Consider the following 25,579-nt stretch of genomic DNA (forward strand, 5'->3'; position numbering starts at 1 on the left):
GCCTGCTACTGAAAATCCCCTTTAACAAAGAACACATTCACAGAAAACCCCCAACCCATTCAACAGCATTTGTGCCTATGGGGTGAAGCAAGTAGTGGATACTCTTACGACTATGAAATTAAGATGGACACTTGTCAATTCAATGAAGCACTATATTCAGTTCTGGTCCCCTAACACAGTTTTATTTAAACAAAGTTGTAAAAATAGAAAACAAAGTACAGAAGAATTAAACTCTGAGTGCTACGACCTCCATCCAGAGTTACTTATTTACTTGTGTATGTCATACATTAGGACTAAAAGTGAACAAGAAAAACTGTGAGTGGCTAATACAGAGCATCCAATTACCTGGCATATTCTGAATACATAATTCCAAATATGACAGCACTAGAATGAACTCATTGTGAACTGTTGATGGTTTGTATAAATGTTTAAACTGCTCTTTTGAGACCCGAGTTTTGGGGAAAGTGATAGAACAAACTGTTTAAGGTTCCACAGTAGCTGCTCACAAAATGCCATTTACAAAAGATAGATCCCAAACAATATCCTCAATAAATAGTTTGCTTTAACTCTCATTTTAGTTGTTCAGCAGTGGCATATCAGTGTCCATTGGCACAGGAGCAAGTTCACACAAATAAAATAGTGTAGCTTCACTAGCTTCTGCTTCTGTCAGTGGCTCCAGACGAACCAGTTTGCTTTGGGTTGGTTGAGGATCCAGACCACTTTCCAGGAGTTCATCCACTTCTATTGGTTTATCCACAGACGATACTGATTCAGGTGTCATATTTGCATTCTCCACTGAGCCTGGATTTCCATCAAGGAATGCAAGTAGGGGAAAGGCAGTATATTGAATGAGCTGTTTATCTGCAGGGCAAGAAACAAAACAAACCAAAATAATTACTCAACTGCTCTATATTCCTATAGAAAAGGCTAAAAAATGAAAAGAAACTTGTGCAATGTACAGCACAACTACAACTCACTTTCCAAACATACTGGGTACTGTATTTTCCGTCCTATAGGACACACCTAGTTTTTTGGGGGGGAAATAAAGGAATCCCCCCTTTATTCCCCCCCCCCCAAAACCAGGTTGGGGAAACCGAACCAGGTCGAGGAACAGCGGGATGGCGGCGCTGCGCCTCCTTGCTGTCCCCCGAGCTTGTGGCGCTGGCCGATGTCTGTGCGGCGCGAGGGGCGCTCTGCTTCAGGGTGCCCCTCGCGCCGGGCGGCAGGCTGCTATCTGCAGCGTGGGGAGCCCTGCGGGGAACTCCCACAGGGCTCCAACACGCTGCGGGTGTCTGCTGGGCGCGAGGGGCGCTCTGCTTCAGGGCGCCCCTCGCGTTACGGCAGGCTGCTATCCGCAGCCTAGACAGCCCTTTGGGAACTCCCGCAGGGCTGCCTAGGCTGCGGATGTCTTCCTGAAGCCTGGAGAGCGAGAGGGGTCGGTGCGCACCGACCCCTCTCGCTCTCCAAGCTTTAGCGAAAGCCTGCATTCGCCCCATAGGACGCACCCAGATTTCCCCTTCATTTTTGGAGGGGGAAAAGTGCGTCCTATAGGGCGAAAAATACGGTATATGTTAACTATTTTATTCATTTCGTGTCTAAAATAAGGGTATTTATGAATGCGGGTTAAATTATACCCAATCTACATTTCTGAAACTAAGAGAACTTGCATACCAACCTGATTTGGGGTCAGAATTAGGCACATCTTGTGTAGATGGTTGAGCACTATTAGTCTTCATAGTTTCAATTCCCTTTGTCTCCACCTTAAAAGCAAGCATGGTTACAAAAATCAGATGACTTCGTACTATTTTTTTTTAGGAACAGAAAAAACATTTGTCTAGAAGATAACTGCTACAAGCAAATGTTCAGGAACTTATCTAGCAGCTGGGACACGGGAGTGTTAGAAATCTAGACTGTCACCATGGGTAAAAAGGTAAAGTAAAGGCACCCCTGCCGTACGGGCCAGTCGTGTCCGACTCTGGGGTTGCGCGCCCATCTCACTTAAGAGGCTGGGGGCCAGCGCTGTCCGCAGACACTTCTGGGTTACGTAGCCAGCGTGACAAGCTGCATCTGGCGAGCCAGTGCAGCACACGGAAACGCCGTTTACCTTCCCGCTAGTAAGCGGTCCCTATTTATCTACTTGCACCCGGGGGTGCTTTCGAACTGCTAGGTTGGCAGGCGCTGGGACCGAGCAACGGGAGCGCACCCCGCCGCAGGGATTCGAACCGCCGACCTGACGATCGGCAAGTCCTAGGCGCTGTGGTTTTACCCACAGCGCCACCCGCGTCCCGTCACCATGGGTATATCCACCCAATCACATTCAAATTTTACTCTAGAAAGCATGTCTAAAATAAGGAGAATACATTTCAAAATGATGCAAATCTCCCGTTTAAAAAGCAGTTCTTAGCCTGTGTTTTTCGCCCTCTTTTGAATGCTACATGTACTTTGATAATAACTTTTTAAAATAATGATGTGTTAAACTGATGTTCCGGGCAGCATGTGCTGCCCCCCAATATAGAACTTGAAAACTTAAGATGCACATGTGTAATTTTTCAAAATCCAGAAAAAAAAAATCTGGAAAGCACAAAAAGGAAAACAGCTGCATCTTTAAATAATGTGTCAATATCAGCCTTGTTAAGGCACACAAAACGTTAAAACAAATATTAACATGCTATGCAACTGGATTAATTAGACAACTGGCCATTGACATTACACCGTATTTCCCACTGCTGTGCTACTTTAAAACTTACTTTTGTACTATTGATATGACCTGTAGGATTCATCTGCACGGAACTTGAAAAAAGCTGGACAAGACAAAATGTACACCAAGTTTTAAAATTCTATATTCTAGATATAAATTGGGTGACTTATAAACCAAACTAATCTTTTGTGCCTGAAATAGCCACAAATAGAAATGTTCTGCACAAATCCTCAAACACAAACTACTATTCTGCTGCTCTCTGAAACTGCAGTCTCAAGCTGTTGTTAATATAGACCTTTTAAGGTATAACATTTAAAAAATGCAAATATTTTTTTCTTACACAAAATCTTTGTAAAGCCAAATTTGTGAGGAAAATAGAAGTAAAAAAAATATATAGTGTAAATATTTACATCAACCAGGAGATCTGGATCTATGCTGAACTGTCGTCCTGACAACATGGCCTGGAAATCCTCTAAACTGCAATCAATGCTCTCAAGATAATCCAGAAGTTCCACCCTACAGGAGTGCAAGAAAACCCCATGAAATTCTAGCTTTTCTGAGAAATATATTGTACAAATGAATCAAAGTGCGGAAGAAAAATGAAGGTAAAGAGGACAACCGCTAGGATTATTTGGAATTCAACAGGTAAGAGTATAATTCTAGGTATCTGCAAGTGATCCATGATGTTGAGTGGGGGTATATAGTGGATCAAGCTTGCACTGATTCTACAGAAGACCACTAGTCTTTCAGTAAACACTAAGCATGAGATTATTCAGTATTAAAAATGGAAACAAGCACCTACTATAAAAGCTATCTGTACCTTGACTACAGAATCCAAAACTGAGGAATACTGAAGAAATACTATTAATTTGATTTATATACCACCCTTTATTCAAAAGATCCCAGGGCAGTGTACAACATTAAAAACATATTTTAGTTAAAGGTAAAGGGACCCCTGACAGTTAAGTCCAGTCACGAATGACTCAGGGGTTGTGGCGCTCATCTCGCTTTACTGGCCGAGCATATAAAAAAATATAATAGTAACAGTCTCCCTCTCCTTAACAGGCCACAGATTATTTAATACCCAAAGGTAAAGAGGTATGTTTTTGCTTGGTGCCTAAAGACATGTAATGATGGCACCAGGCTAGCATTTCTGGGGGCGGCATTCCACAGACGGGGAGCCACCACTGAAAAGGCCTATTCTTGTGTTGCTACTCTCTGAACATCTTGGGGAAGGGAGACATAGAGAAGGGCCTTGGATGACAAGTGCAGGGTCCGTGTTAGTTTGTATGGGGAGAGGCGGTCCTTAAGGTATTGAGGTCCTGAACTGTGTAAATGGGTCAGCACCAGCACTTAGAATTGGGAAACATTTGAATCTCACCCACTATGCCATGTTCAGAAAGCAACAAATCAGAGAACTAGTGCAAATTTAAATATCCATGTAGCTCTTCTTGAAGCTCTTAAAAAGAGAGAGAACAAGTGTGAACTTTAAAGATGATTTGAAGAATGTGACTCACTTTCCAAGAAGATTGATATTTTGTGAAATCACTCCATTCTCACTGAGTATTGAATCCATCATTGAGACTGGGTCTTCTGCTGTTAAGGTTGACTGGCTGTTTAACTGAACAGCACCAGACATTAATGGACTTGCACCATATGGGGAAGGACTGACAGAATCACTGGATGGAACTGTGGCTGGTTCAGCAGTTGTATTTTCATGGATTATAGGAGCATAGTCATCCTCATTGTCATCTTCGACTATTACAATGTCAGGACTATAACTGCAATAAAAGGATATAAAAGGATGTCATATAGAGGAGGGAGAAAGGTTGTTTTCTGCTGCTCCAGAGAAGCGGACACGGAGCAATGGATCCAAACTACAAGAAAGAAGATTCCACCTAAACATTAGGAAGAACTTCCTGACAGTAAGAGCTGTTCGACAGTGGAATTTGCTGCTAAGGAGTGTGGTGGAGTCTCCTTCTTTGGAGGTCTTTAAGCAGAGGCTTGACAACCATATGTTAGGAGTGCTCTGGTGGTGTTTCCTGCTTAGCAGGGGGTTGGACTCGATGGCCCTTGTGGTCTCTTCCAACTCTATGATTCTATTCTATTCTATTCAATACATAGATAAAATGTGATTCAAGAGAAGCAACACCCACATTTCCTTTGCAGCTCATATTAATGTAGAGAACAGCTATTAAACTGCTGCCCTTGTTATGAGCTGCATAATGCTATTGTTCTGCACTTCCTTAAATGCTCAAATACTGAGAATACCAGTACGTTTCTTTTTTTCTTTTTTTTTGGAGGAAGGGTAGAAGAGGGAAGTACCTGTTTGTTGGGGTCCAGGGAAAGAGAAGAGAGGTAAGCTCTTCCAACTCAAATGTGGCTAGGATGGCAGGTGGTAGCATATTTTAATTTTCTTTTTTTTTATCCTGCCCCCAGGAATCCTCTCCAACATACCCCATTTCATCCTATACTGGCTGGGAGTATATGCCTGTGTAGCTTTTTGTGAGTGTACATCAGGGAGACACTAGCAGGTGTTATATGACATCCCACTGCAAAGCTCCACTCACTCCACTTCTAATAATAATAATAATAATAATAATAATAATAATAATAATAATAATAATTTATACCCTTGCCCTCCCCGGCTAGGACCGGGCCCAGGGCAGCTAACATCAAAGTATAATACATTAAAAACATAAATCAAACAAACGATTAAAAAACATCTTAAAATCAAATTTGGAGTAGAATAAAATCAGATTATTCTGATTTCACGGATTATATCTATAGGGGATGGGAACACTGAGTGCTCACCAGGTGCAACTGTTTGTGCTGGTCTTATATGAGCCAGTGGAAAGGCTTAGGGCAGCCACTTGTATACTGGGTCTTATAACAACAACAAAAAAAAAAGTGTGTGGGGGGGTCCAGAATGGGCCCTGACCATAGGCCTGTTGGAACAGCTCCGTCTTGGACGCCCTGCGGAAAGATGTCAAATCCCGCAGGTCTCTTGCGACAGAGCATTCCACCAGGCCAGGGCCAGAGCTGAAAAGACCCTGGCCCTGGTCAAGGCCAGCCTAACCTCCTTGAGGCCCAGGACCTCCAAAGTGTTATTGTTTGTGGAACGTAAGGTCCTCTGCGGGGCATACCAGGAGAGGCGGTCCATAGGCTTTAGGACGGCTCCCTTAAGCTTACACCTTTCACCAGTTACCTTTCAGAACAATTTTGATTTAATGTTAAAATTTATAGACTAACCTATTGGATATATTGGATCTTATCTTTTGATTAAACAGTTATCTTGGGATCTACACAAGACCTAGAGGGTTAAACTATCAAGTAAGATAGGGACATAATTTCTGTAGGTCAGTGTGCCTGAGGATATTTAATTCCAAATATGTACAAATATTTTTTTCTTACTTTGAGTCTGAAGCAGCATCTTCACTGCTTTCTGGAGTAACTGGAGGCTTTTCTTCATCACCAATATCATCAGTGATATCATAAATAATAATATCGTCTGACAGCTGTTCTCTCTGCTTTAAGCCATCAGTCCTGCTGTGTGGTACCTGCCCATTTACAAGAACCAAAATAGTGTCATAATGATTTTTTAAAAAATTAAATCAACCATAAATTGAAACCCATTTAGATTTATAAATCATTAGAAATTCAGACATCATACTAAACAAACATTTAGGAGGAAAATGATACAATTTCCAAATGAGCTTTCTTGACAAACGTAAAAAGCAGCTTAAGACGAGAATCTGGAGAAACCACCCTCCGCTTAACTTTGTAAGGTGAGGGTGAGACAGTAAGTACAGTTCTGAACAAAAGCTGCCATCCTAATTAGGAAGTTTGTGCGTACACAGTAAGGGGGGGGAAATACATTTTCTCCTTCACAACCAATGTGGGCCTTAGAGGGTTCAAGATGAATGGAAGAAAGTTACAACATAGTGAAATAATTTGTGGGAGAAGATGCAGAAAGAATGCAAAATCTGTACAATGTGTACAGACAAGACTTCTTCAGATTGTGTTTAAGGAAAAAAATAGCTCCCACATCAATGACACCTGTTCTTTTAGCTGAATATTTTACCCTGCTTCCACCCCATTTAGCTTATCAAAACTAAACAATAATCTGACAATGCAGTATTGGGTGTAAATGCTATGGAAAAGCATCACTTGGTGCCCCCTCCCTTTCTGTCAACAGCATTCTTGGTACCTTACTGCTATATGCCTGATCTATTTTCACTCCATATAAAGGAGAACAGCCAACACAAGGGCTATGTGAATAATGATTACTGTACTCGTTTTCATGGGGAATATTGTATTTTCTTTGTCCAACCAAGCAGTGATTCTGTCCATTTTTTAATACTTTCCTTAAGTAAATTTCAGAATTAACTCACATGATGTTTGTTTTCTGCTGGTTCTTTGACTATCTGCTGGAATATGTTGGACTTCGGTGTCCCATTAGTATTCAGAAGCAATGGGCTAAATCATAAAAGAAAAAAAAAGTTTCTAAAAAACACAAGGATTTAAACTTATGCTTCTATAAACACTATATATTCACAAAATAAACCTGTGTTACAATTCCAGTATCGTCAACCCGATGCTTACCGTTTTCGTTTCAAACTCACAAGTTGGTTATTCTGAACAAGGGTGACAATGAACTGTACAATCTGCAGAGAAAGACAGAATGTTGCCTTTAGAAAAATCCTACACACAATTAAGAGCAAGTTCAACTGAACTCAATAGTTCAATTTTATTTTTATGGTACTATACACAGTCAAGTAGGCTAGAATTAAAGCCTGAAATATCAAAGCCTTAGAGTCACCTTCCTAATAGGAATGTTAAGGACAAGAGGATTTAGAGGTCTGGGTGTCATTCTAATGCAGAGATAATAGTGCAAATCCCTAAACAGCCTAATTTTTGTATGTTTAGATATCAGATTTGTCTAAAAACAATTTAAATTTTTTGAGAAGAAATGAATGTCTACAGATGGAACTTAAAGGCATTCAAAATATAAAACATGGAGTTCTGCAAGTTTTATATTTTGTGTATATCCCTGCGTTTAATCTCTTAACCATTTGTTATACAATTTTTAACAAAATTAGATTATTAATGCCCTTTACATTTCATGCTACCATATCCTAAACAGATCATCTGAGCTTTTTGCCACCCACTTTATCTCCGAGAAGATAATTTCAAGCTTTGCTGAATTCTTGCAAGTCACCTACCATTCAAGCTACCAATTTCCACTAAAACCCCTTCCCCTTTACAATATACAAATAACTGCTTCCCTTCCAATTTTGCACTGCATTTATATATGACTTTAAATGATTCTTCTGAAGAAAGAAGTTACATAATTACCTTTCGAATAACTTGCTGTTGCTGCAGATGTTTTGCTCTCAGTTCTGCTACCTCCCGCCAAAGAGATTCATTTTCTCTGTTTCAAAATGTTTACAGTCAATATAAGGATTACTAACTGACCTAGCTAAAGGTAAAAAGTTAAAGGACCCCCAGAATGGTTAAGTCCAGTCAAAGGGGACTATGGGGCACTCATCTTGCTTCAGGCTGAAGAGGCAGTGTTTGACCACAGAAAGCTTTCCGGGTCATGTGGCCACCATGACTAAACCACTTCTGGTGCAACAGGACACTGTGACAGAAGCCAGAGTGCACGGAAACACAGTTTACTTTCCCGCCGCAGTGGTACCTATTTATCTGCTTGCACTGGTGTGCTTTCCAACTGTTAGGTTGGCGGAAGCTAGGACAGAGCAATGGGAGCTCACCCCATTGCACATTTCTGAACTGCTGACCTTCCAATCGGCAAGCTCAAGAAGCTTAGTGGTTTCAACCACAGCGCCACCCGCATCCCAATAACTGACCTAGTGAAACTTGGAACTGTAATTATACCTTATTGTTAACTAAGCCAAAACATATATAATTAAAATAATCACATATTCATGCTTATTGTGAATTCCTTGAAACAGGGACCTGTCACACCTCTTCTTTGTAATACAAAATACACAAAGACAGCACTACAGGGAGTACAGTGGTACCTCAGGTTAAGAACTTAATTTGTTCTGGAGGTCTGTTCTTAATCTGAAACTGTTCTTAACCTGAGGTACCACTTTAGCTAATGGGCCTCCCGCTGCTGCCGTGCCGTCACCACGCGGTTTCTGTTCTCATCCTGAAGCAAAGTTCTAACCTGAGGTACTATTTCTGGGTTAGTGGAGTCTGTAACCTGAAGCATCTGTAACCTGAGGTACCACTGTACTCAGTTGCCTTACTCAGAACAGACCCATTGAAATGGAAGACCCATAGTCATGGCCATTAATTTCAATGCGTCTACTCAGAGTAACACTTAGGTGAACACCAGCCTTAATAAAAAACTGTTTCCTTATAAGTGCCATAAACCCACCAGTAATGATATAAATAATGATGATAATAATTGTAGTAGTAGTAAATACCCTGCCCATCTGGCTGGGTTTCCCCAGCCACTCTGGGAAGCTTACAGCATATCTAAAAACAGTTTTAGATGAACTAGTAGTCTTTCATACTCATCCTCCTGAAAAATCAAGCTAGAAATCTTATTTACCTCTTCAGAGCAGATAGCCTGGATTCAATAGTCTCTTGTTTACTTTGAACCTTCTGAGCACTGCTTATGATTTTAGACAGATCTTCCTGACGAATTTTATTTTCTTCAGGCCTTGAAGAAGAAACCTGTAAGAATTATCACCACAAATTTAACATGTTACTTTTAAAAATATGGATTACAGTGACTATTAACTGATAAATAAGGTTTTGCTCTGAATCCATGCAGAGTTTTGTACTTCTGCTTTCAATTAACAAAAATGTACACATGGATGGAACCTGCAAGATCATGTAGGGATCATATGCCATCTGAAAATGAACTAAATAAACAAAGGCTATGCTGAATTCAAATAATTCAAAAAGAATAAAAAGGGGAGTGCTATGTACTAATGTATTAATATTATAGGGCGGAAAGGTCAAGAGAATAATGGAGGGATATTCAAGCTGGATGGTCAGGGCCTTGTTCCATCTCTTACAGAGAATTCCCTTTTCACCCAGATGCTTACCAAAGCTACTTTATGCAGGTATCGTAGCAAATAAGTAGCAACTGAAGAAATAAATAGTGCAAACATTCCATGAGGTCAGATGACAATTTTTGCAAGCGTAGGGGATGAAGTGTGGAAGGTAAGCAAGTGAAATCTGACATAGTTCAAGTTGTGCCAAATGAAGAGAAGACTCTGAACATCTCCCTGGATTTCTGTTTCATTGGTGAAGCGCTTCCTTAGACTGATCAAAATAGGTCCAAGACTTGCTTCTGCCTTTAGATCAGAGAACTGGCCATCCCCCTTTGTTGAAGGCATATTTTAGGTTACAGTAAGCCATCCTTGATCTGTAGTTCTAGATCTTGATGTGACTGAAGGCTTGCATGCAGTTGTTTTGAACTGTTGCACGGCAGTCTTGTTAGCATGTGCATTGCTTTGTACTCAGTAAAACTGAATTGTACTGTTCCTTTTTTGCAATCTAGATTTCTGTTCCCACTTCCACTATCTGTAAGATCCTAGCAAACCCTCACATGGATCTACGTCAGTGCTTACAGAAGGTTCAAAGCTTCCAGACTCCCTTTCACTAACCTTTCTTTTAATGTGCTCCAGTAAGTCTTCCCGTCCTTGCTTGAAGTAGGGGTGTTGGAATTCAACAGGGCCATCTCTTTCCAATTTGACAATGCCAGAGTCAACATGGACTACCTTACGAAAACCATCTGAAAAGAATAAATCAACTATTGAAAAGCCTACTAGAATAATCAAGGCTACAATCCTCATTCAGTTGAGTGAAAAATGTTGCTGACTTTGTCAGGTAGCAGCACTGCCTATTCACATTTCTTTTGCCTTTAGTGAAAGCTATTCTGCTACAAGCTGCCCTTCATTTGTACAAGTTTCTGTGTGACTAACCCTAGGTGCATTATCAACCTATGCAGGGTCCCATTTTGTTTCCCTTCCAGCCTTATTAGTCCTGGGTTTTATCTTGGGATAACAAGGCCGTTCTCATAAGAGCAGCGGAAGGCAGAACAATAAAGCCAACCACAGCCTTCATATATTAGTACTATAAAGGCTATACCTAAGAGTTCTAGCTTTAAAGTGCCACTTAAAATATGACATACACATTCAATCATCACAACGCAATGCTGTGTTACAAGATGGGATGAACTTATACTGCTACGTGTCATGTCAAAACCTGTCCCTTCTGGAAGAAGATACTATCAATATCATGGGATTTCTTTTTTATAAAGCTGCCACACATGCTCTCAAAACACTTATAAAAACCATTATTACTAGTTGTCAAACATGACTGAAGTTCACACAAAAACCAAGCTGAAGGCTGCAGCTATGAGGAAGGCTCGTTGCTTTGAATCAATTCTCTGAGCGTCAGCTGTCCTTCTCCTAGTTGAGATTCCTACATAGATGACCCTCTGGGTCCCTTCCAAGTCTACATTTCTTTGATTCACTCAATATGCAGTATGCATTCTGCTTGTTTCCCCTTGCATTCCAGTCAGTGACTGCAGCTGAATGCCTTACGATACTGTTTTGTACAATAAATGATTAAAACTGAGGAATAGTTAGAATCTGTTATTACAAGAAAAGGTAGAATCCATCTCAGAACTGAATTCCATGGAGTTCAATTTTTTAAATGTAGACCAGTATAGCTAAAGGTTAATACTACATATTGTTATAAAACTCACACATATTCAGCTGTCTCACAAAGCTTGCCATGTTGTTGTGCTTGAAGTACTTTGGAAGAATCTCTTTGGCAAATCTTTGTTCATCCAACACAAGGAAACTCTGTCCATTCTGCAATGAAGATCACAATCACATTCAATGCCTAAATAATGTGGTTAGAAATGTAAAACAGTTTCTTAAGCATAGATTATCATTAACCAAATGAAAAACAACAAAGCCAGCGGATGTGATGGGATACCTGCTGAAGTCTTCAAAGTGGGTGGAGCTAAACTTACACAACAACTTCACTAGCTCATCGAAAAAATCTGGGAGAGCAGCAGACTTTAGGGATGCCAAAATTATCAATCTCTTTAAAAAAGGTGATAGAACGAATTACGGAAACTATCAAAGCATCTCTTTATTAGCTGCAGCCTGCAAAATTCTTGCAAGGATCTTAGCAAACTGTCTCCGAACAATATCCGAGGATACCCCTCCTGAATCCCAAAATGGTTTTCAACCTTCTAGGGAGACAGTGTACATGATTTTCAGCGCTCAACAGCTTCCAGAAAAATGCTAAGATCAAAACTAACCCCTGTACATGGCATTTACTGACCTGACTAAGGCCTTTGACACTGTAAATCGTAATGCCCTGTGGACTGTCCTCCTTAAAATCGGCTGCCTAGATGAATTTGTAAACATCTTTAGGCTCAACCCTATTTAATATGACAGCAACAATTGCAGATAATTGCTCTCAAAGTGAACCGTTCACAGTGGGATCAGGTGTTAAACAGGGTTGTGTTATCACCCCAACTCTTTATTTATTATTTTCATTGCCATGACCCTACACTTTGTCGAAGGGAAACTCCCCACCAGAATAGAAATCATATCAAACAGATAGAAAGCTCTTTAATTTGAGTAGGCTGAAAACAAAGAGTAAGGTTACCTTAACTTCTGCCATAAAGCTTCAGCATACTGATGACAACATAGCGTGTGCGCACTCAAGAGGATGACCTCCAAACCATCCTAAATATCTTCACATAAGCTTATAAAAAGCTTGGCCTATCGCTCAACATCCAAAAAACCAAAGCGCTGTACCAACAAGCACAAAACAACGCCTCTGTATAGCTACAAATCCAACTCAGTGGTGTAATGTTGGAAAGCGTCAATCACTTCCCCCACCTGGGCAGTTATCTTTCCACAAGGGCTGACATTGACACCAAAATCCAACAACCTTTGAGCTCTGCGAGTGCAGCTTTCTCCCGATTGAAGTGCAGTGTGTTTGTGGACTGGTACATTCACAGGGAAACCAAAATGCTTGTTTACAAAGCTATTGTACTACCAACCTTACTGTATGCTTGTGAAACATGGACCACTTATAATGCAACTCCATTGATACAAGTTAGGAATCATCTATTGCATCTTGCTCCTCACTATTTTTATGCTAATCTTTGTGCATACTGAAACAATGTGCAGAGTGCAGCAAGATCAGGTAAATCAGGAAGAAGGGGCTAATTAAAAATGAAACAGATAAATGAGAATCAACTGCAGAATGATTCTGCTGCATACATACCCGAGTAATATTCATTCTTATCATGGCTGAGCTTAGAATATTTCAGAATTGTTATTTATACTTACATAAAAACGGAGACAAAACACAAGCTTATTTCCACAACTCCTCAAGGTTACTTAGATAAAACATGAAGGAGGCAGACCATATTCCCTATTAGTATGGTATGCATGTTGCTCAGTAATTGGAAAATTACAAAGACGAGAATTCTTGGTTGAGAAAATATTCAAATGCTCTGGTCATGAAAGGGAGCAGCCCAAAAGGCTTATTCTTCCAACTTGTCTCTCCGTGAAAAAGTCTACTTGAACAAAAGTTTCATGTGCACATCAGAGCACATGTGCAGTGTGTACATTATTGGTGGTGTTGGCGTTTTTTAAAAAATTCTTGTTTACAAAATTAACTGCAAGATTTGGCCTGTTCTGCTTGTCCCCTGCAAATTTTGGGTTTCCAACTGGTAGCACCAGTGACTACACCACTGTCCTTGGTCTGTTACCTACTGCTTCCCTGTTGTCAAGCGCTTCGGTAGCATTCTTTATTGTACTACTTCCTGAAAGGTCCTTAGGAGAGATTGGATGTTTTCAATTGTTCCCATTACCTGGATGAAGACTTGACTAAGTCACCACATCTGCAGCTTTCCATAGAAATGCTGCAAGGGAAGATGAAGAGAGATTTCCTGGACAAGCACTCAGGCAGAGATTTTAACCTTTGCTGCCACCAATGCCCTTTCTATATTGTTTGCCCCTTCATCTACCCATAATACCCTGGCTTTTGTTTCTTTGCCAAACTGGTGTACATGACTGCACAAATTCCTGCAACTGTATCCTTAATAGAAAGTGTCCTTCCTCTTAAAGAGACCTGAAATGGATGCATGGACATACAAAATGGACTGCAAATGAGCAATAGGAATGCAGTGTAAATCTTACTGCTTATATTAAGATGATTAAATAGCCTATTTTTACCTACCAAATAGTTCCTAAGCCTGGAATCAAACAAAAGAATTAAGTACCTAAAACTTCATATGCTAAAAATAAAGTGTCACTGTTAGCAGGATAGGGGATGTGACACAAAAACTATGCAAAAGATGAATGCCTCCTGAGATCTGGACATTGTTTGCCTTAGGCATACAAAGACTGTCTGAAAATTGATCACCAAAGCTTTCCTACCCTGCTGTTCCAATTTGTACAAATTCCCAGACAATTGTGATGCTAATGAAAGAGGACCTCTTCTACATTGTTACAGAAAGAGTGTACTCAACATCAATTTGTTCATAACAATCTCTGTTCTTTGCTTCTCACCATAAGGTGAGGGCCCGGGAAGCCTAGGCAGCTGCTGCTACTCAAGTGTGCTTGGATGGACCATCTATCTGATGCAACAAATTCCCTGTCTTCCCAGCAATGATCCTCTGCTGCTCACCCTTCCATAATTCTTGGAATTTGTCTATTTGGGGCAAAACAGAGAAGCAGTAATCTAACAACCTGCAGCCCAATATGGTCTACGGAGCTACTGAGCTGCCACCTCCTCTTCTCCATATAAGCCTACCTACAGGGGAACACTACTAGAATCAAACCTAGGACAAGAAACTATAGTGATTATTTAGCACTTTAGTGCATTCAAAATGATCCACATCTCAATACACAAGACAGCTGTTTTGACTAAAGCAGGCCAACATGGCTACCTCTGTTTACAAGAGAAGTGACTAACCTTTTTTGACTTGAGAACCACCTTCAGCCCTTGCTCATCTCCTGGAGCTACAAACAGAGGTCTAAATCTCTCTACTGACTCCAACACTTTGTGTGTATTTATGTTTCCTTCCCAAAATTAATGGACTATTGGAAGTCAATAAAATGGCAGGTATGTGTGTTAGTGCATAAGAGGCTGAGCCAGTACCTGTAAGGGCAGTTCTGCCACTCCTGCTTAACAGTTTTGTAAGGCCCCATGTTGTGGAGGTAATAGGCAAGATAATGTAATGCTTCACCTAGAACTACTGACCAAGTTCATGCCTAAGGAGAAAATAATAATGGATGAACCAGGGACTCCCTCAAACCAGATCTTAACACAGTCAGTAAGATGCTCACGACCTAAGTATGTTCTCTTAAGTCGTGCCTTTTTTTGTGTGTACACCACACGCAGGAACACCCCTCACTCTCTGGTTGCGGACTATTTCCATACAAGGCGTTTCTCCTACATGCGAACCACCCCCGTGTTAAGGGCGCGGGTAGATATGTGCTGATCCACACGTGCCTACGTCAAAGCCACGTTTGGGAAGGGTCGCGCGGCACATCCTCCTCCCCTTTATATTTGGCTGCCTGTCGCCTCCCTTCCCCTGGAACTTGTTTCGCAGCCATTAGGTAGACTGGGGGGGGGAGGGAAGGTTCCATGTTGCGGGAACCGAAGCGCGGCCTTCAGATTACCGTGTGGTGTGTATAGACGGCTGCCGAGGCCTCCTTCTCCCCCCCCCCCCCGCGCTCCCTCGGACGAAGGCGCCCTCATGGCGAACCCGAGTACGCCTCGGGCCTCACGGGGCCCTTCGCGGGTAGGCCGCGTGAAGCCACCCCCCCCCCCACGCCCGTCAGGAAAACAGAAAGCGTGACCAACGCCTGACCACGCCCCCTTCCCTCCCCCCCCCCCCGGCCTTTTGTCCGATCGAAGGCCCAAGACGCAACACAGACGCGAAGATGGGCGGCTGAGGGGAGACGGACAGAAAAAGGGTGGGGAGGAAGGAAGGAGCGCGCGATCCATGAAACGGCGACGGGAGATGGCGGGGAGGCCGATCCCCTCCCTCATTCCCGCCTCGCTCCGCGCCGCCTACCGAGCGAGGAGGCCTCGCTTCACCCCGCTCCCCTCGCCCCCATCCTCCTACTCTTACCTGGCTCCAGGTGATGAGCTGGTTGCTCGGCGCGTCGCCCACCAGCGCCCAGAGCTTGCTGAGGAAGGCCGGGACTGCGGTGGCGGCGCCCGCGTTCGCCGCCGACGTTACCGGCTGCTGCTGCTTCATCTTCGCCCGCTGAGGTGCGCCTGAGGCAGTCTCGGCCGTCGGTGCCGCCGTTGTCCTTCGCTACCGCTGCTAATACCGTCGCCGCCGCTCCTCCTCCTCCTGCCTGCCCGCTCCTCCCCCCGCAAGGCGCGTGCGCGCCGCCCCGCACGCGCCGTGGGGGGGGCCTCGCGAGTTCTTCGCCCCGCCTTTTACATAACGAGTCCACGTGCGCGGCCCTCACGTGCCACAACAGCGAGAATTCTCGCCTTTCATTGGTCGCAAAAGCGCCGGAGCCAGCGGAGGGGCTCCCATTGGCTCCGGGCGCGGAATAAATAAATAAATAAATAAATATATATATAAATCGGGAGACGGAAATTTCCACCGACGTGGAATGCAAATTTGGAGAGAGCCGTAAGTTCGGCCAATCAGGGGGAGCTTCTCCAAATAAGAATGGAAGGCCGGAGCGGCAGCGGCGCGCGCGAAGGAGGGGAGGGAAGGGAAGTGGGCAAGGCTCAATGGTGGTGAAAAATCAAAGTTGTGGGGGGGAGGCTCTGGGTTGGGAGGCGGTAGCGTTGGAATTAGAAGCCTAGTATTTGCCACTGAAGTTGCCACGCTTCTAGTAATTCAGGCTCTGCACCCGTAGAAATAGCTGGGGCGGGGTTTAGCTATTGGTGACACAAGCAGGTGCTTTGCATCAGGGCCGGATTTAGGTTTGATGAGGCCCTAAGCTACTGAAGGTAATGGGGCCCTTTATATGTCCAGCTGTCCTTTGTCAACAACAAATTGTCGCTGTTTTTTCTGTTGAATATATGCTATATGGACCTAATAGGTATCTAAAGCCATTTGCACATATCAAATAGGAGCCTACACAACACAAAACACTTGCTGTATGTAGGTTTTATTTTATTTGGTTTTTATCTTATATTTTGGGAATGTACATCCGGTTTTCCCCCCTTTAATTTTTTGGGGCTTGTTTAGCTCATACGTAAATCCGGCACTGCTTTGTATGGAGAAGGGCTGGGGATCCACCCTCGACCACGCTCTGGTACAGCCTTTGAGAAGGGCCCGGGAAGCCTAGGCAGCTGCTGCTACTCAAGTGTGCTTGGATGGACCATCTATCTGATGCAACAAATTCCCTGTCTTCCCAGCAATGATCCTCTGCTGCTCACCCGGAAAAGTGCTTCTGTTCTTCCTCCCTCTACCTAGCACTCCATTGCACTGTCTCTTAGAATTCTTCTTTTCCTTAAAAAGAAATCTGGTCACTACTATGTTTGTGAATCATCTTCCTAACGACTAGTATTATGGTCTTAAAACACTGTGATACTCTTTAATTACATCTGGAAAAGTGTTATAGTGACAGTTACAATATCAGTACAATAAACCGGTAAAGGCTGGCCGGTCTCCAGCTGCTGGGCTCAGGTGTGTTCCAAGGCTCTGCCCCTCTATGTTGCAGAGTCCCTTCTGCAACAGGAATGTGCAGGCAGACCTAAAAAAACACACCTGTCACACTTTATTTCAGTGTATGTCTTTGGGGTTTTTTGGGCCCTGAAAGAGCAGCGAACTCTTAAAAAACTGGTCATTATTATTTTTAAGGGGAGTAGGGTAGGCAGGAGGCTGTTGTGGCTGGGAAGCTGCCAATTAACGAGGTCAAAACATGCAGGGAAATATTAAAAATTGTTTTGTGCGCTGGTGATAGATTATGTATACCCAATCCTGAATTTTTTTTGGGGAAAACTCAACCTTTTGGTTGGCTCTGGGTATGTTTAATAGATAGAAATTTTCTGGATACAAAACCCAAATGAATTGGCTATAATATAGTCAACCTTTTTATACCTATCACCCACAAATGAATCTTTATTGATGGTAAAATTTCCATACCGCCCACCAGTGTTCGATGGAAGGAGGATTCAACTTGTGCTGTAGAACCCTCAACCACCCACCCACTAGTGGGCGGTAGAGACCAGGTTGACAACCCCTGATAAAGACAAACCTACCAAAGAAGACAGTACGTACATATTGCTTGGAGAGACAGCCGGTTAAATATCTAGGATCACACAAAAATGGAAAGAGATCTTAGAATACAATCCTAATAAATTCATGTGGAAAGCAAAAGAAAATGACTTAAATAAGTGGACACATCTGAAGATCTATATGACAAATGTCCTTCATAAAAAAAATAGTTTTATTTTTGGAATGTGCCTTTACAGTTCCTCAGAAATGAATAGGAAAAAATGGCAGAAAATATTAATCCATTTTGTTGGGGAAGGGAAAAAGCAATAGATCACTTCAGTGAGAGAACTTTATTTAAAGCAGTTAAATCTGCAACACTAACACGAAAACATGATTCCCGACAGCTGTTCTTATTTTATCTGTAAGCTGCATTGAGTTCCTGTCAAGGAATAGGTAAGGGATAAATAAATTTAATATTAATAATAATAGCCCTTGAACATACTAATATTTCAACTGAATTAAAAATACATCATGTTGCTTAAGTAGATTTGAAAGAATTGATGCAAGCATATCTGTTCTTAATTTTTGTTTAAGTGTCCTGGATTTATTTCCACTCATGGCTATAACTTGCAATGAAAAAAAAGATTATTTGCTGTTGAATCAAATAATTTAAGGGTCTAATGAATGATACCTGCCTCTGCTGAGAAAATCAATTCAATTCATGACAGCTACAAGTTTGTAGTTCATGAAACTGAATTTTAAAAGAAACTCAACCTCAATTTTTACATTGCATAGTCTCAAAGACGACACTTTCTGAAAATTGCCAATGTATGTACAGCTCGTTAACTATTGCTGGCCTTAAAAAAGTGCACTGTGACCTCTGTGTGACAGTTGTAATTTGCATGTGGTCTAGAACTAGCTTCCATCTTGAGTATTCACACTGGTGTGTGCGATAGTGACTTAAGACCACAGTGCAGAATAACCCACCTGACTACCCTCCAGCTTTTTCTGCCAAAAAAAAGGTGGCACTTCAGAAACATATGAGGAGGCTGTTTAATTGAGAATCCCAGAATAGTGGGCAGAGTCTCTCATATTTTTGGTAGCAATCAGCCTGGAATAGACAAACGTCACACAATGTCTACCACTACTATGGACCTCAGCCCCCTCAATCCTAAATTGATTTAGTTCAGAACTAGTAGAGGAAGGTTTTTATAGGACTCACCGTAACTAAGCACTGGGTTTTTATGATTTGTGCTATGTTTTCTCCAAAGTAGTTAAGTGAGGGCCAGCCCATAATGCTAGATGGAGCAGGATACATTTGTCTAAAAGCTTTCAATGAGTTTGAAAAAATTGAAATGTGGATCTTGATATGTGGAGTTCTTCCTCCCTCAACCCCTTCCAGATAAAATATAATAATTCCTCTGTTCATTAATGCTTCAAAGGTTTGCTATCAGTCTAGCTCCTCTGAATGAAATGTGTCAAGCGTTTTTATATTTTTGGTGCCATTTCCCCCCTCATTTTGGTAGGAAAGCTGGCTTTGATAATCTAGCTGCACTAATAGTGTGTATGCTTGTATGCCTTTCGTTGCTAACAGGCTTGCTTATTAGTGGCCTGGGATATTGGTTGATGTTTCTTCAATGGAAAGTAATGGCTAGGAAATAGTTTGAGATTTTATTGGTACACCACCTTGCCATAGCTTAAAACCATGCTCAAGGCGGCTTCAACATGAAAAGATAATAGATTCCAAACATAAGAAACACACACACACACAATGTATACAACCAAACTGAACAATTTCCACATAAATAATGTGTTACTTTCTTGTATCATCATTTTCATATCAATAACAACAATATCCTAGCCCAGCTATACATATTTATCTATGTATGATCCCATTCAGAGGCTGGTATGAAGAAGTAATTGCCTGAATTTGTGAATAACAGTGTCAACACTGTTATTTAATTATATGATTGCTAAAATATTTTATTTTCTTAAAAAGAGGAATAACTGTTGCAAAATTTCAACACTGTATACTGTTAACGTCTACCTCAAGGTGGTGCCAGTGTCATTCCAATGTTAAAAAGTGGTGGTGAATGAAACATTTCTTGACCTTTTTTTTAAAAAAAACTTCTGGTAGTAAGCTTATTCAATAAGCGTAATGTTACTGGCTTACGTATAGAAAGAGCATGCCTACATAATTTCCACTGAACTTCGCACACCCAAACATATGTTCAGAGACATGTTGGGAAGCTAAACCGAAACACTTGTGCAGGATTTTTTTTCCAGAGAGAACAGCTTTTGAGGTGTGGGTGGGCTCAGGGGAACACAGGAAGCTGCCTTATACAGTGGTACCTCGGGTCCGTTCTTAACCTGAAACTGTTCTTAAACTGAGGTACCACTTTAGCTAATGGGGCCTCCCGTTGCTGCTGCGTGGCCGCTGTGCGATTTCTCTTCTCATTCTGAAGCAAAGTTCTTAACCCGAGGTACTATTTCTGGGTTAGCGGAGTCTGTAACCTGAAGTGTCTGTAACCTGAGGTACCACTGTAGTGAGCCAGACCATTAGTCCAGCTAGCTCAGGGTAATCCATACTGGCAGTGGCTTCCCAGGATTTCCATCGAAGTTGTCTCCCAGCCCTACCTGGAAATGCTGGGGATTGAACCTGGGACGTTCTGCAAGCAGGCCAGGAAAATCACATTATGTGAGCAAAGTTCCACTTCCTCAGGATCTGACACGTTGGTATGATGGGAAACCTTGCAAGTTCCATCCTGTGAATATATCTGCTAGAGCACTGAATCTTAGGTCAACTATACATGTTGTTTCAACCCCCCCCCCCAACACACACACAACAACAACAAGAACACCACATGGGGATTACCATGTTTTTGGAAAAAGCGTTCAGACTGTAACTGGTGTTTGAATGGCTGCACGTTAAAAGATATTGCATAAGTTTCATTTAAGTCACAAAAAAATGATTTCCCGAATTCAGTCTTTATGACCTTGTGACATAACAATGTAGGAACAGAGGTGGGAAGGGGTTGGAATCCCCCCCCCCCCCCAGTTCCCTCCCCACTTGACCTTCACATTTATATATCCAGTTTGCTGTGCCCTTTCTGCTCACTGTGCCACAGAAACCACTGCTAGGTTTGCAAACAAGCTTGCCACACAGTGGCAGTGCAGCTCTACCTGAGGTAAGCGAAGTCAAAACTGAACTTCAATTAGTGGTGAAATTGCAAACAGGAATGAAGCTTGTGTACACAGCTGATTAACTGAATAGCCATAGTAATTCTTTCTGACGTTGTCCTCAAGCAATATAGATCAAACTGTGAAGTTCTTTGCGTTATATTTTTAACCATAGCTGACCAGGGCTACTGCTGCAGTAGATGTGGTTATTGCTGTTAGTAACAGGATAATTCAAACTGAAATTTGTCAGACTAGAATATTGTGCTGAACTTACAGGCAGCTTTACCAAAAACTATCTTTGATTCATGTCTATCCAGGATTTTTTCCCACCACCATTGCTGTAACAAAGTTACCGTACTCCCACAATATTTTAACTTTTGCACCAAACCTCCTGTAATTGTGCCCATTCCTTATCCAATACCTTTTCTCACTCTTTCGCATTGCATCATGGAAGTTGAAGCAGCATGAACGCACCGGTGAAATAAATACTTACTTTTTATTTCACTGGTGCCTTCATGCTGCTTCAACTCCCATGATGCAGTGCAATTTTGAAAATGCACAAAAATGGTGTGTTCAGACAGCTTTACAGCTGCAAGTCTATTCACACCTGGGAGTAAATTTTGTTGAGATCAGCGGGATTTACTTCTGAGAAAACAGACTTGGAATGGTTCTGCAAGTATAGTAAATGTATGACATTTGCCTTTTATTTATTATTATTATGGTGCACAAGAGAGCACATAAAAGGGAAACCTTACAAATGTTTGAAACACAGAACACATTTTGCTTGAGGCACCATAGGATCCATGCCTAATGGAAATCTTATAAATTTTTGGAATGGAACAGAGTTGTTTGGGCAGTGACCTCACAGCTGTAGAACTCAGTTGTGAGACCAGGCCAGAACCCCAGCCTTCATTACTTTTAAAAGGCCTCAAATACCTGTGTTTTTATCAAGGATGTTGGTGGCTAACCATACTTGGGCTATAGAAACAGTACTGTGTTCTGGGTCCACAATATAAATTGGTTGCTATTATTGTATTGTTTATGCTGGAGTTTAATAGTGTTTTTAAAGAAATGGATGTTTTAAATGAGTGCTTAAAAGGGTTTTTAATATGTATATGTTGATATATAGTTTGCAAACCGTTTTGGGAGGCATGCTGTTTACAGGCAAAAAATCTTTTAAGTCCATTAATTAGTGATCCAACTAATACAGAAAGCAGTAAAGAATAGAATCCCATAATGAACTGACCAAATTTTGATTCAGACAAAGGATTTTCCACAGAAATCTATTGTTTGGTTCTGGAAAATGTGGAATTAGCAATGGAATTTCAGTGGCTTTCATACATTCCTGCCCCTGACTCCTTGCTGATTGCCAAGAAAGATTTCCTGACCCCAGTTTACTTTTCATTTTATCTACCAATGGTTCTCATCCCACAAATATTCAGAATTGGCTCCATAATACAGAAACTACTTTAATTCATCTTCCTCCTCCCTGGGATTTTCTCTCTCCTTAAAACCAGAATATTGCTCGTTGGGTTTTATGTCTAGAAAATACCAAATTATTGCTGAGGGGAAGACTCAGGAGAATGTTTTCGTTGTGCTAACCAAGAGGTATGGTTCAGTTGCCGAACTTCTTTTTTTAAGCTGACTGATTGTATCCAGTGAATCATATTCTGATGGTTACTTCTCACAAGTGCAGGAATTTATTAATTACATTTATATTCTACCTTCCATCCAAGAAGTTCAAGGTGGTGTACATGGTTCATGTCCCCCTTGTGTTATCCTCACAACAACCCTGTGACATAGGTTAGGCTGAGAGGCTCTTTTCCAGCTCCTAGTCCAGGGGTCAGCAAGGTTTACCCCGCCTGGGCCAGTTCACTCCAGTGGAGATCCCTCCGTGGGCCGGATCGCCCGTGCCCGCGATTTCCGGCGCCTGCGCAGACACGATTTCCGGCATCAGTGTCTGTGCAGATGCGATTTCCGGCGCCATGGAAGTGAGTCCCTGCGCCGTGTTGCGCCGGTTTAGTGCAGCGTGTGGGGACTTGCCGAGCAGGCAGCTTGGTTCGGGGGCAGCTCATGGGCTGGTTAAACGACCCCCATGGGCCGCTTGTGGCCCATGGGCCTTAGGTTGCTGACCCCTGTCCTAGTCCAACACACTAACACTACACCATGCTGGAATAGGAAACCTGTTGCCTGCCAGAATTCTGGAATCCAGCTGCTATCAGACCAAGCCAAAATAAAAGTTAAAAAGCTTGCCAACAGTAGAAATGTAAAACACACACACACACACACACACACACACACACACACACACAGGTTTATTGTCAAAATCAGTCACTGCAGATATATATGTATATATGTGTGTGTGTGCGTGTGTGTGTATATATGTATGTATGTATGTATGTATATGTATATTCAGTATTAGTTTCCTGTCAATATTGACAGTGACACATAAGTAAACACTGTGTAATTGCTTTAAAAATTAGGATGGAAGGGAGGTAGATACAACCCTAGAAGTAAATTCCATTGACTTACAGCAGAATCCAAACCATGTCCACTCAAAAGTAAATCCTATTGAATGGAATCGGGTTTGCATCCAGGTAAACGGGATTAAGATTTTAGCCTTAGACCCAAGACATGATGCTGGGAAGGACCACATTCAAAACAGGCTATTATTAATTAGACAAATAAACTCTCTTGTTCAGCCCAGAAAGAATATTTTGTAAATATAAAGAGCTATAAAAATTATCAGAACTTTTTGATTCCATCATAAGCTGAATGTACACTTTTTATATCTCTTCAAAAAAGCTGATAGGTTAGCTGTGTGCTGTGTTGTTCCTTGGAAATAAAATGAATATATATCAAAAAGCTGCACGGAAGCATTGTCATCATAACTGCTGTTGCTTAATGTGTATGCCTACCGGGGCTTCTTGGGTTTTTTGGACCTTGTGCTGGTTGTGGACAAAGAGAGAATGGTGGGCAGCCAGTGCCGGATTTACGTATGAGCTAAACAAACTATATTAGGGCCCCACTCTCTTGGGGGCCCCAAAAAATCTAAGGAAAAAAACTGGATGTACATTTCCAAAATATAAGATAAACCAATAAAATAAAGCCTACATACAGCAACAGTGTTTTGCGTTGTGTAGGCTTCTATGATGTAAGTAATGGGCCCCACCTGCTAGCCTGCTCCCTAAAATATCGCATATAAAGGGCCCCATTACCTTCAGTAGCTTAGGGCCTCATCAAACCTAAATCCAGCCCTGTGCACAAGGGCTACTGCTGCTGAAGGACATAAACTCACTCAACTCATGCAATGTCCACACGCCATTATCTGCAATGCCTGGGCAGCAGTGTGACAGAAGCAGGAAGAAAGGCAGCTCTGGCTGATGATGGCCAGGAAGGTGCCTTGCCAGTCACAACTCTTGATTGCACTCCCTGTAAGGTGAGGACCAGCATGTTGCATTTTCTCCCCTGTGTGTTGTCTTCTTCCCTTGGAAGTCAGCCCGTAATTCACTTGTGCACAGACTCCTGCCTGGCTAGTGCTTTGAGATCCTTTGCCACCGAAGGCACCATATAAATCCGAAGTGCTCTTACAAAGGCTGGCTGTGATGAGGCGCTAAACAAAACCATTTCTGCATAAAAAGTTTTCAGTCGCATATTTTCCCCCATCAACATTTTTTGGTTAGATTTTATGAGTACAAAGCTAATTTTTGTGGTCAGCTGTATACTTTTATTCTAAGTCTAACTGGCTACGGAGTTATGAAACGGAACTACTGCTCCTTAATGGGTCCCAGACATTGGCAGCAGTAAGTTGATTGTTCACAATTTTTCATGAGGCCAAGAGAGAGAAAGGGGGAGGGACTCTAATGAAGTGAAAACAAATGCTGTACCCGCCTGGTTAATATGCTAAAGAGCCGTTATTTCTTATTCAGAGTGCTTTGCAGAATACTCACACAAAGAATCTGTGCCCAGTTCATTTCACTTACTTGATTTATGTTATAGACAAGTGCAGCACCATTGGTATTTTATTTTTATTTTTAAAAAAATGTTGAAAAGAAACATTGAACTTTACAGTACTGTTCATTCTTTTCCATTATTAAAACTCGAAGTGATACGCATCCTGGCATAAAAGTCTCTGACTGACACCTCGGCTGGAAAAAATGTTGTAACATTAGCTGTGATCCGGAATTCTCTGTGGAAAAAAAAAGTTTATGTTATGTTGTGGGTGAACATATCAGACGACACAGCAATTCTTCAAACAGCTCTTCTTTATTCAGATGCCAGAACAGAACTGAACTGAAGGGCTCAGTCAGTCTGCTTATATAGAGCTCCAGTACCTTGTTACTGTAACAACTTTCTAAAACTATCCAATCACTGAACGTCACTTTCGATCCTTCATTTGCATAACTATCTACAGTACCCCCCTGCTGGCCCAGGGTGAGAACTTCAGTACATAACAGTTTACATGCTGTCTGTGG

At 41.9% G+C, this 25,579-nt stretch overlaps 1 protein-coding gene across 4 annotated transcripts; it reads right to left on the bottom strand.

The window, feature by feature from the left end:
• Positions 1 to 160: 160 nt before the first annotated feature.
• Positions 161 to 16,149, bottom strand: HSF2 (heat shock transcription factor 2). 4 transcript variants are annotated; one of them, XM_028723290.2, is made up of 13 exons: positions 15,867 to 16,146; positions 11,457 to 11,565; positions 10,351 to 10,478; positions 9,285 to 9,409; positions 8,057 to 8,132; positions 7,304 to 7,365; positions 7,093 to 7,177; positions 6,113 to 6,258; positions 4,216 to 4,479; positions 3,109 to 3,214; positions 2,748 to 2,801; positions 1,676 to 1,760; positions 161 to 861 (listed from the first exon to the last, which is right to left on the bottom strand). In XM_028723290.2, exons 1-13 carry the CDS (start codon positions 15,993 to 15,995, stop codon positions 575 to 577), a joined length of 1,656 nt encoding a protein of 551 aa, XP_028579123.1. In that variant the 5' UTR covers positions 15,996 to 16,146; the 3' UTR covers positions 161 to 574. The 4 variants fall into 4 exon arrangements, with proteins under 4 accessions (XP_028579123.1, XP_028579125.1, XP_028579124.1 ...); XM_028723292.2 differs by lacking the exon at positions 15,867 to 16,146 and adding an exon at positions 15,412 to 15,520; XM_028723291.2 differs by lacking the exon at positions 2,748 to 2,801 and having other exon boundaries at positions 15,867 to 16,148.
• Between the last annotated feature and the right edge of the window lie 9,430 nt (positions 16,150 to 25,579).

Source organism: Podarcis muralis, chromosome 3 (assembly GCF_964188315.1).
Source record: "Podarcis muralis chromosome 3, rPodMur119.hap1.1, whole genome shotgun sequence".
NCBI classification, from domain to species: domain Eukaryota; kingdom Metazoa; phylum Chordata; class Lepidosauria; order Squamata; family Lacertidae; genus Podarcis; species Podarcis muralis.